Below are 12,571 nucleotides of genomic sequence, written 5' to 3' on the forward strand. Positions count from 1 at the left end.
TTGCTGGATGTTTACATCCCAAGAACAGAAAATCAGTTTCATATTTAGCTGAACGAAAGATCAATTTAAAGTGGTGATAAATAAATTGCTGTTGTTGTCCCTTCACTACTAGGTTACTGTGCTTCATTATCATTGTTTCTTATCACTCATCAAATAGAATGCAGCTCTTAGGCAGAGTTCAATGTGCTGTCCGGAAAAAGGACACAACTTTCTGCAGTGTTAGTCATGCTTCCTGGGTTGAGAGGAGAGTTTTTGCTTTAAAAAAAAGCAAAAAAAAAAGCATGAGGCTCATCTAACTTCACTGTCTAAAGAAAACAAACAAACAAAAAAACCCACACTGTTTTGTATGTGCCATTTGAAACACATTGTGCCTTTTTCTTTGAAATATGCTACGTTATAAGCCCCGTCTCACTCTAATTTTGTTTTTCATCGTGTGTTAAAACGACAGGTAAAAGGTTTCATTAGAGAACTTTAAAAATTTGTTTGTTTGTTTTTTTTTATTTAAATAGACAAAAATCTATGAACTGTCTTCTAACCGTTTACATCATTAATTAAAACGGTCCTAATTTGTTGACGAGGTTTGGGGGGTGCGGGGGGGAGGATGGGGGGGTCGATGCTGCTCGCATGTCTTTGGTTAGATCTTGACCTTGCTGTGTGACTGGAAAGGTGACATCACACCACAGGAATGTGTCTGGGAACAGACCTCTCTGATTGGTGGAGGGGCGCGATAGGATCTGACCAGCCGAAATTTGGGCGTAAACAAGCCACATTTGACGTGCTTCTGTAGAAGAGCGGCAGCAGAAGAACTCTGGGTCGACTGGGAACGGAGAGTATTAACGTCGCGCATTTAATCAATTTATTCTCGTTTAGTGATTTTATTTTTGACCGGTGAGCAGAATGCTTCCGATGTCTCTGTTAGTTTCTCTGTGCCTTGTGTCGTGTTTCGGTGCTGCCTACGCAAGAGAAAACGCAAGTAAGAAAAGTTTCTACTATGTTTAAAACTCTGGCATTCCCTGCACACTGTTTAAAAAACTTTCACTGGAAATGTGTTGATTTAGCTACATTTAGTCGGCATAAAATTGATGGTTTTCTTTTTTTTATTTTAAAGTCATTGAAGAAGTGTTTTCCCTTCCAAGCTGAAGTAATAAAATAGTAGCAATTAAGAGCACTTTTTAAGTTTTTAAGAAATGATTTAATTAGCGATTTTAAATTTGGTAAGTATTGTTAAAATTGAAATTGATTTTTCTTCAATGGACAAAACTGGTATTAAGGTAATTAGATAAATTAGAAATGCATAATCTGGACCTAGTAAAATGTGGTATATGTTTGTTAAACTGTTTGATACCAAATGAAGATTGTCTTCCTGTTGGATTAGCCAAAACTTTTCCATTTCCTTTACCTTTGATCAGACTGTCCCCCCCCCCCCCCCCCCCCCTCTCTCTTTCTCCAGCTGCTCCACATGGAAGGGGCTTTTTGTATGGCTTACGCCAGTCAGTGACGGATGAACCAATAGATTATGATGATAACGGCACATTAAATCGTTCTTTAAATGGTCCCAAGGACAGAAAAGTTTTTTCGGAACAGGCCCTGATGTTTCTAACTGGCCCTGTGTCCACCATCCTTTTACCTTCCTTCTACACGCTGGTCTGCTCCATCAGTGTGCCAATTAACATCTGTGCTCTGCTGGCCTTTGCTCGGGGGATCCGTCCTAAGAAGCCAGCTGCAATCTATATGCTGAACCTGGCCTTAGCTGATCTGCTCTTTGCACTGATGCTCCCCTTCAAGATCTCCTACCACTTTGAAGGCAACAACTGGAAATTTGGCCCGTCCATGTGCCGTGTGGTCACTGCTGCCTTTTACTGGAACATGTATTGTTCTGTTCTTCTCATAGCTTGCATCAGTGTGGACCGTCTGCTTGCTGTTGTTTATCCCATTGACTCTCTGGCTTGGAGGAGGCCAAGGAACACAGTCATAGCCTGCATAACCATGTGGGTGTTATCCTTGACTGGCTCTGTGCCTCTTGTTACATCGGACCAGACTTTTCATATCAGTGAGTTGAATATCACCACCTGCCATGATGTCCACTCCACAGATAAGATCGTCTGGTTAAAGACATACTTCGTCACTCTCTGCTGCCTCCTCTTCTTCCTGCCTCTGCTCATCACAGTGGTGTCCTACACTCGAGTCATCTGGTCACTGAGCAAACTCCAAAAAAGGCTCCCTGGAAGCTCACACAAAAGGAAAAGAGCAATAGTGATGGTTTTGACAGTTCTGTTGATATTTGTCCTGTGTTTCATGCCTACAAACTGTCTGCTGCTTGCACACTACCTGCAGTTTAACACAGAGAAGAGCCAGGAGGCACCTGATGGCTCTTACGCACTCTATCTGGTGTTTCTGTGTTTGGGAAGTCTGAACTGCCTCCTAGATCCCCTGCTCTACTACTTTGGATCCTCCCAATGCCAGAGACAACTCTCCAACGTGCTCAAGTGTCATAAGGTTACAAAGAGAAATGATATTAGTAATTCATTACCTGCTTCATGCAGATCCAGCACCAGACCAATGCTGAAATCCAGCTGTACAGAAAGTTCAAAAATAAACTCTTCAATTAAAGTGGATTCTTTCCAAGAAAACACCGACAGCCAATATAAGAAACTACTCATCTAACTCTCACTGAGCTGACATTTTAATTGAATCCTTAAATGTGATTTTTTTTTTCTTTAAGTTATGAAACAACAACAACAATTAAAGCCTATATATAGGGTTTAGCTTTGTTTGGATTCCTAATTATGCCTTTTAAACGATGAAGGGAGTTCAGATAAGACTGCTTTTTAGAGCAACACTGAAATGAAATACTATTATTTTTATGCACCCTATATATAAAGGCTCACTGTTCTGTAAGTATTATTCAATCCATTTTTTTTAACAGTTTGCTATTTTTTTTAACTGTTTGCTTGTTTTAAAGTGTTTATATATAACCAGTGAAAAGCAGTTACTTATGACTTTTTGTTTTTATTACATATACCAGTTTTATTTATTTTTTTGCAGCATTTTTTTCACTGAATAAATATTTTTGACTCCCACTACAAGCATGTCTCAATGCCATCTATAATTTTAAAGCCCTTCATAGTTTGTTTCATGCCTCCCTCTGTTGGTGAGAGTGTGCATTGATGAGTGTCAGTTCATCCTACTGCACCAATGTCCTTTTCTCTCCAGTAGGCAGTTGTATATTCCTTTTGCCTCATCTTTCATTCAGAAGTGTGGGTGAATGTAGCCAAATATTTAAAACAAAACAAGAAATAGCTGTTACTGCTGATAGATTTACTGGTCAAAGTGGACATTTAAACAGAGATGCCAGTTTCCATTATCAGCATGACATGTGTAACTTTGAAGTGATGAGCACAATTATACACAACCCACAGGAACTATAACTCACCTACTGTTCCTATAAAATACAGTTTTGAGTAACCCCTTTATATGCTTTATATTTTCCTAGTAAAATTGGAAATATGTGTAAAGGAGCATGAAAATATATTACATAAGGCAAAACAGATTTGAAGGACAGTCCACAGCTCTTCTTTAGCTGCCTTTTGTTTGTTTTTTTTCTCTGTCAAGATGCTTCCATAATGTTGAGGTGTGGGCTCCAGGGAGGCCCATAAGTGAGTGTCTATTTTGTGTTTTTTTTTTTTTCTATCTGGGTATGCTTTAAATGTATTGGCAATATATTTGGGTAATTACCATGCTGAAAAATAAATCAATTGCCAATCAGACACTTCCCAGATATCAATGTTTGACAAGATCTCCAACACCATCCATCCATTTGCTTGTCCTTTTCAGGGTCGCAGGGGGGGGGCGCTGGAGCCTATCCCAGCTGTCATAGGGCAAGAGGCGGGGTACACCCTCGACAGTCTGTCACAGAGCTAACACACAGGGACAGACAACCATTCGCTCTCACTCCCGCATTCACATAATAAATTGACCTATCTCCACTAACTCCTCTTTGGACGGTGGGAGGAAGCCAAACTACCCGGAGAGAACCCATGCAAACACGGGGAGAACATGCAAACTACACACAGAAAGACCCCCCGCCTTATGGTGGAATTGAACTCAGGACTTTCTTGCTGTGCATCCCACCGTGCTGCCCAATACGACTGGCTAAAATGCAGCCACAAACTATGTATTGACAAAACCTTCTGACTTTTAGTTTAGTTTGTGTGTAATCTGGCATACCTCAACCTTTTCTCCCTGTTTCCCTTTCTTAAGAATGGCTTCTTGACAGCCACCCTGAGTAGTTTCAGGGAAACAGGTGCAATGACTGCACTGAAAATGGAAAGAAAAAAAAGAAGCAGCCAATGTCCATAGTTCTGTACAAGGCCTATACAATGACTAAAAAAATCGGGCTCCTTGAAACCAAAATTTATAGAAATGAGGGCTTACTTAGGACCTTTTGAAAAGTACTGTAATTTCACAACAATCAGATCTATGAGAAGAAGAAGACTTGTAAGATAACTTGATTGGTTACTCTAAATTGGCTGTAGGTGAAAATCGGTCATCAGGTTGTCATTACAGATGTTAGTACAGCCTGTTTCAGCCACAAAATCTAAAAAGGTAATTTATCCTTGAAAAGCACTGTGGCAAAAAGGTATATTTAAACACTGACATTAACAAGTTAAGCTGAAACAATAGAGCATTTACAGTGAGATCCAGCGGACCTCTGGACACGCTTAGCTTGAAATTCTGTCTTTTATTTTGATGTTAACCACCTTTATATGCATTTTGTATCTTGTATTTTGCAGTTTGCACAGCATTAAACCTATACCAAGTACTCCAGGCCTGCTACAGTTGAAGGTACAAGGAGCACAGTTTATGATAATAAACACAAAATCACAAGATACCAGAACACATTGTGGTGATAATGTACTCTTTTGCATTACAAAACACAAATAATAAAGATAAAACATTTTAATGGATTTTTTTTACTTGCAGAGAAATTAGACATTTTAAGTTTATTACCAAGCTGGCTGTTGAATGTGACTATTAAAGCCATGTTGCCAGTCATTTACCCCCGAGGAGATAAATGTTTGTAAATGTATAGTCTTCAGGAAACTTTGGTCAGTAATATAACACTCAGCTTATTTGCCCAAAGTGATTGATTCTAAGCAGATGATCTACATTTCCCAGCTAATGGATAAGATTCTCAGGAGACTTCACATCGAGACACAAATTTCCTAGATTCCATTAGTGCCTAACCATTTGTGCAGCACTTATTTATATTAACATTTGGAGTAAATGGTAAATGGCCTGCATTTGTATAGCGCTTTTCTAGTCCATAGGACCCCAAAGCGCTTTACACTACATTCAGTCATTCACACACTGGCGATAGCAAGCTACATTGTAACCACAGCTGCCCTGGGGCGCACTGACAGAGGCGAGGCTGCCGGACACACCAGCAGTAGGTAAACACGGGGTTAGTATCTTGCCCAAGGATATTTGGAGCCAGGATGCAGCCTGGGATCGAACCACCGACCTTCTGATTAGTGGCTGACCTGCTCTGCCACCTGAGCTACAGCCAGGTGGCAGAGCAGTTTATTACAATCTACAGTATGTTGTCATCAGAGGTGGGTAGTAACGAGTAGGGATGGGTACCGGTATCCGGTGCCATTATGGCATAAACGGTAATAACCAGACCGAAAAGCAGCGCACATTTCGGTGCTTTATTTCGGTTTTTGTTTCCTGAGATGTCATGCACTTTGGATTCTAGCCAATCATTTTACCTTTGCCAGCGTAAGTAGGTGGGTCCAGGTACGTACGTTCTTTTAGAGCAGAGCTACAGATTAAAAATGCCCAAGTCGAAGCGGTCAAATTCTGGCTGTACTTAACAGCAAATGATGCAAACTCAGCAGCCTGCAACAAGTACTTTAAGGTGATACTGTGCAAAGGAGGTAACTCCTCGAATCTGATGAAACACCTGGCGACGTATAGCATTTTGTTAAAAGCCGAGAAATGCGCCGTATTTGATAACTTGCTGCGAGACCTCACACCGAGCACATCTACTGCGGGTGGGTTGCCTGTTTTCTAGGGATGGGTATTGTTTAGGTTTTATCCGATACCAGTACCAAACCGGTTCTTTTGAAACGGTGCCAGTGCTTAAATGGTGCTCGAACCGGTGCTTAAAGAATGAAGAACACAAAATTGGTCCAAAAACCTCTCATGTTCAGCTGTTTTTTTGTAAAAAGATAACAATGTTAGCCTTTTCTGCAGCTATAGGGGATTTATGACATCACTCTTGGCTGGAAGCAGTGCTTAATCAATGGGGGAAAAAAAACTTTGTCCAAAACCTCTCATGTTTAGCTGTTTTCCACTTTTTCTTTGGTCATTTTAGCCTTTTTGGCCAGGGTGAAGGGAGCATCTGCCATCAAACAAGAAGACAGCCCCATGTAATTACGATGGTGTTTGCTAGTTCACCTTACATACATTAATGTAATAACGTGGTTAGCCTACTCAACGTGAATTACACACGAACAACATTAAGCTACTCACCCAGAGAAGAACGGCTGCTGCTGCCATCATCATCCATCATCATTTCTGCTACACTGGCAGGGCTAGGGGCCAGGACTCTATTCTTCGGGTTCTTGGGGGATGTTCCTCACATCAAGAAGCTGTCGATCAAAATCAATACAGCTCTTCATGCATCTGGAGCTTGTGAAGGACTTCTTAGTCAGGCAGGACTCCTGTTCACTGCTAAACAGTTACAGCTTCACAGAAAGAACCTTGAGAGCAAACTGCTGCTGAAGCTTAACCATCACTTCACTGAGTGAAGAAATGGCACATTTTTGCTAAATATGCAGAAATAAATGCACACCCATACAACTTATGGTAAACTGAGCTGCCTTTATGTTGAAGTTGCCTTGTTCTAATGTTTTCTCTGAGGCTGCTGTGCCATTTGGAGCAAAATGAATATAAAGTTTACAGCATATCTTGTCACTAGAAATTGTTTGCACTGTTTATATATTTATATTATTTACTGTAGGTATTGGTGAAAAAAGCTTTATGTTGTGGAAAAACTGAAATCTGGAAATTAGAATTGTTGTGCCTTATTTTGTTGATCTTTATACATATATTCCTGTTGGAAAATACTAAAATTTGTATATTTATTTATTTTTGTTTGTCTGATAGCATTTATTTAAAAAATAAATCGGACATTTCAAACAGTTACTCACTACTTGAGTAGTCTTTTCACCAAGTACTTTTTTACTCTTATTTGAGTACAATTTTTGGATACTCGACCCATCTCTGGTTATCATTGAATACAGAAGTCCCAGTCATGTTAGCCTGTTAGCTAAATCTTTGTTGTCGGTGGCTACATGGCCAATGGAAAACACATTTATGTTAATGTAGTGTAAGTACAGCTTGTCTGAAAAAACACTCCAAGCTGTTTGTACTTCAAAAAATTATGAACATGACTGCCAATATAAACCCAAGGTATCACAATAGTTCAGGGACTACAGGGGCTCATTAAGCTTGTTTGGGCCTGGTTAGAACTTGGATGGAAATACCAAGTGGTTTGAGTGCCTGCGTAGATCAGAACCAGTCCATTTACCATTACTCAAGCAGTGTGACATCATCTTGTCAGAGAATGGAACAAAGGGAAACAACATCCAAAGAAGAGCTTTGAATGCCCCTCAAGAAGCCTTGAGAACTATTCCTGAAGACTAGTTAAACAAATTACATGAAAGCTTTCACAAGTTCAAGTCATGGTGAAGAATAAAAGTGGTCATACCAAATATTGACTTTCAAGCTAGTTAGAATTGTAAAAACAGTTTTTGCTTTATTCGCTGTATTTCACTCATGTCTGTTTTGATGAATTGCTATTTATACTGCCCAACAAAAGCAGCAGATACCACAGATGTGTGATGGCAGAGGTCTTTAGAGTGAATGAATAAAAAAAAAATAAAAAAATTTAAAGACATTTTTCACAGATAGTAATCTAGAACATGCACAGCTATATGTAATTATATAGCCATTACACTTAATTGCAGGAAACCATTTTCTATTTAATATATATTATTGTTTATACATTATTGCCAATAAGTTTTAAGCACTTATTTATAAACAGTGAAAACCCGTAACATGTCATGTTTGTCATCTTCTTAAATAAATAAATAAATAATCATGATAATAATAAAATCTGCAATTAGTGATCCTAGACTCTTCATACCATGGCATATATCACATTATACTGCCCTTGAAATGCTGTCAAAGCTCTACAAAAAGAAGCAGTTGAAGGACTGGGTTAGGGCTCTTCATATCTAATTGATATCTCTATAAAATAAGACTCCAAGGATTCACTTCAGTAAATGGCTGTTGTCTCTACTTGTTTTTCATCTATCTGTTTATTGGCGCCTCTGCTACTCCCTGGTGGGAGGAACTAAAACGTGAGGAGAGGAAATGATGTGCAACTGTGAAATGAGAAAAGAGTGTAACATCTCTATGTGCAAACCACTCTGATTGGTGTGGAGGGGTGCGTTTCAAACAGATTACATATTTATATCCACTTATATATTTCTTGATGATGAATGGGAGCAGGAGAGGCATGGAATCATATACATAAAGGAACGTGAAGAGAATAACAGCAAAGTGTTGGCTTTGTTCCGCTATTTAATTTAGCTACTTTTTTTCTCACCTGCAGAAAGTTTTCAGTTTCAACTTTTTTATTGGTTCTGTTATGTACGTGTGCTGTCTCCCACACAGGCAATAACGGTAAGAAAATTCAATTCAATTCAATTTTCAATTCAATTTTATTTATATAGCGCCAAATCACAACAAAAGTCGCCTCAAGGCGCTTCATAGATACAGAGAAAAACCAAACAATCATATGAAAACTGTCCACTACACTGTTAAAAAATGATGATGAGTACATTGGTGATGAAATGGGCAATTTGTTGATTTATCTATGATCAGCCATAGAAATTTTTTGATGTTTGGATTAAAGTCAACTGAAAAAGGTATTTTTTTAATGCCACCTAAACTAACTGTGATCTGGAAATATTTGGAAATATTCCCTGGGTACTCAGTTCTGCAGTTGTGAGATGCAGCAGGCCTGCCATTGCTGAGGACAGGCTGGTTCCCTCACCAGTGGGGATGTAGAACAAAAATTTCAGGTCATACACTGTGATTGTAAGCTGCTGCTGTTTTTATCCTGAATTCTCGGAACAAAACAATCCCCATTTTTCTTTTTCTCCTCTATGGCTTGGAGGAACTCACGGACTGCAGTTCTAACCTGTATAACCATGTGGGTGTTATTTTTCGCTGGTTCATTGCCTCTCGTTACCTCTGTCCAGACTTATAACATTAGTGAGTTGAACATCACCACCTGCCATGATGTCCACGCCACAGAAAATATTATCTGGCAAAATACCTACTTCATCACTCTCTGCTGCCTCCTCTTCTTCCTGCCTCTGCTCATCACAGTGGTATCTTACACCAAAGTAATCAGGTCATTGAGCAGAGACCAACATGATGTTCCAGAAACATCACATAGGAGAAGAAGAGCAGTGACAATGACTTTCACTGTGCTGGTGATATTTTTGCTGTGCTTTATGCCTACAAACGGTCTGCTGCTTGCACACTACCTGCAATTAAATGAAGGACCCAAGAAGAGCCAGGAGGCACCTGATGGCTCTTACGCACTCTATCTGGTGTTTCTGTGTTTGGGAAGTCTGAACTGCCTCCTGGATCCCCTGCTCTACTACTTCGGTTGTTCGCACTGATTATGGCTATTGCCCTGTTGTAAAAGCTGTGCTTAAGTCTGTTTGTCAACCCAAAATCAGTAGCTGAACCTCCTGCCAGACATCAGCAGCTTAAACCCCCGGTGTCCCAGGTGTGTCCAGTCCCGTAGGATGCTGCGTGTCCTCTTGAGACAGCGAGTGCTGTACAGGTCCTTCAGGGAGGGAAGAGGATATCCAATGATTTTTTTGGGCCATATTGATGACTGAAGTTCCTTTTTGTGTGCCATGGTGCAGCTGGAGAACCATACACAGATGCAGTATGTCAGCACACTTTCAGTGGAGCAGAAGACAATCAGCAGCTCCTTCTTCAGCTCCATTTTTCTGAGGATACTCAGAAAGTGGAGGAGCTGTTGGCCTTCTTTAAAACCGCTGAGGTGTTTGAGCTCCATTGGAGGTGTGTGTCTATGTGCCCACCCAGGAACTTGAAACTGGACACCCTTTCCACACTCTCCCCTATTGATCCTGACAGGCTGCAGCTCAGATTTCCTCCTTCTGAAGTCGACTACCAGTTCTTTTGTCTTGGTTGTATTGAGGTCCAGGTTGTTGTCTGCACACTAATCCGACAGCCTCTGAACCTCAGCTCAGTATGTTGTCTCGTCGCCTCCAGAGACGAGCCCCACCATGGTGGTATCATCTGCGAACTTAATCACTGCATTGCCTGGGTGAGCAGTAGCAGTTTTTGATAAAGGCGACACGGGTGGTTGCCCGGGGCGGCATAGTGGTGGGGGGCGGCATCACGGTATCGGCCAAAAAAAAAAAATTGCTCATACTCATGCTGCCCCGACGTCATGCCAGCGCATAGTGGGAATGGCATAGGCACCGATCGGTTTTCTATCGCCCATTTGCTGGGAGAGGGCGGGGCTGCGGGGGATTCTCTGGATGGAGCAGCATCTACCAGCTCACAAAATAAAACAAAATAAAAACAAACCAACAAACACGAAAAGACCAGACATCATGATACAGACTTATAATTTGCACTGATGTTTTTTCGAAATTCTTGGATGCAAAAAAAAATGCAAAACGTGAGCGCGAGAGCCCTCGGTGCACCTGCTCGCTGCTGAAGTCAAAGTAAACTTTATTGCCATCTCCGCTACATACAGTACAGTACAGTATATAGAGAGACGAGACAACGTGGCTCCAGTTACAGCAGTGCAAGTAAACAGACAATAAATATAAGAAGAGTAAGAAAATAAATATATACTTTAGGACTCGGGGTAAAAGGATCAGTAACAATTTAAAATTTATAATTTACAGTTTGATGATTTAAAGTTTCACACACAACCCGTCGAAAGGGGAGGGGGGTGGCTGCTTCCAAATAGAGCACATTTCATTCATAATGTTGTAAATCCAAGCCCATTATGTATTCAATGTCAACCTGTTAACGGACTCAGGCGCAGATCAGGAATCCTTGTAGAGAAGACAGTTAATTTATTCATACAGACAACACCAGGTGATAATATATACAACGTGCTGGGGGGTGGGGGGTCCAGGGCTCCAGGGTCCGTGAGGGAAAGGAAGGGGACCAAACGCGCTCCAAAGGGTCTCCAAATCACTCTCCTCACTCCGTAACTGGGTCACACACATCCACACACTCGTTCACAGGATTACAGGCAGGGAGGGAAAAGTCCGGGAAAGATCTGCACACAAAAACTTCAGTTAGAGACGAACTGATGGAAGCAACTCACAGATTCAGATTTTCAAACTACTGAGCGGCTGGTGTGGAGATGGCAGTTGCATGGGCCAGGGGTGGGAGCCCGTAATGAGCACTGCCCCAGCAGGAGAGAGAGAAAGAGCAAAACAACAAAAACACATGTTGCCTAATACAGGATCAGCTGTTGATCACAGGGACCATGACACAACCCGTGGTAGAGAATACACATTTTTCCAGCAACTGGTGGTTGTATCTTTCTAATTAGGTGGACAACTCTTGTGCACATTATGCCATGTGAAAAACCTGAATATGTTCTTGCCATATTGAGCTTATTTTAAGCCTATTTAAATGTGTCATATATAAAAAGAAGATATGTCGGTATTACAAAATGTAGTAATTAAATGTTGTATTTACTCTCGTTAGAAAAATGGAATGTACAACATTCATAATACATTGTTTAAACCTAATTTTTGTTTTATTTATGGAATATATTAACATGCATGAGAAGCCTTGTGATATTTTCAAGCTAAGTTTGCACCAGCATCCCTGCCTCTGTGTTTCTTGCAGGTAGTGTTACAAAACTGTAAAATAACTGAGAATGTGGCCCAAAATGCTTTTATTTTTAAGCAGCTTTTAAGGAGCTTGTATATGCTTCTGTGCTGGGCTGCACCTAATTAAAATTTTCAACAAAACACTTTTTGCAATAAGAGAATCAAAATAATCAAGTTAGAAGTACTGCTTATAAAAACAAACAAAAGAAAACAGAGAGATGCCAGTTTGTATTGTCACCATGATATACTTGCACATGACTTACTAATTTTGTGGAAAGTCAGTGAAAGCATTGTACACGCACAGTCCACAAAGCATACAAAACGATTAATAATCTTTACATGTTTTCACAGTAGTGGGATCTGTGGGACCCAAAATAATAAAGTGGCTACAATTTAATTTACCAAGAAATGAAATTGGCATGAAATGAGAAGAGAGAGGTGTTTTGAAATAACGCTTGCCATTCTACTATAGCTTGGGAGCAAGTTTAAGATTTGAACAGAAAGAAATCATTTCTGTCTCTTCTTTTGCTCTCGTACAAATTCGCTTGATTGTCTCGGGATGAAGAAGAATTGGATTGAGGAAG

At 40.3% G+C, this 12,571-nt stretch overlaps 1 protein-coding gene across 1 annotated transcript; it reads left to right on the top strand.

Moving 5' to 3' along the window:
* Positions 1–745: 745 nt before the first annotated feature.
* On the top strand, positions 746–10,468 carry LOC102208184 (proteinase-activated receptor 1-like). The gene is made up of 4 exons (XM_005720093.2): positions 746–973; positions 1,451–2,388; positions 9,696–9,753; positions 10,020–10,468. Exons 1-4 carry the CDS (start codon positions 898–900, stop codon positions 10,466–10,468), a joined length of 1,521 nt encoding a protein of 506 aa, XP_005720150.2. The 5' UTR covers positions 746–897.
* The last annotated feature ends 2,103 nt before the right edge of the window (positions 10,469–12,571 follow it).

The sequence above is a fragment of the Pundamilia nyererei genome, unplaced genomic scaffold (genome assembly GCF_000239375.1).
Source record: "Pundamilia nyererei isolate P.nyererei 1_Seehausen unplaced genomic scaffold, PunNye1.0 scaffold00002, whole genome shotgun sequence".
In the NCBI taxonomy this organism is placed as follows: domain Eukaryota; kingdom Metazoa; phylum Chordata; class Actinopteri; order Cichliformes; family Cichlidae; genus Pundamilia; species Pundamilia nyererei.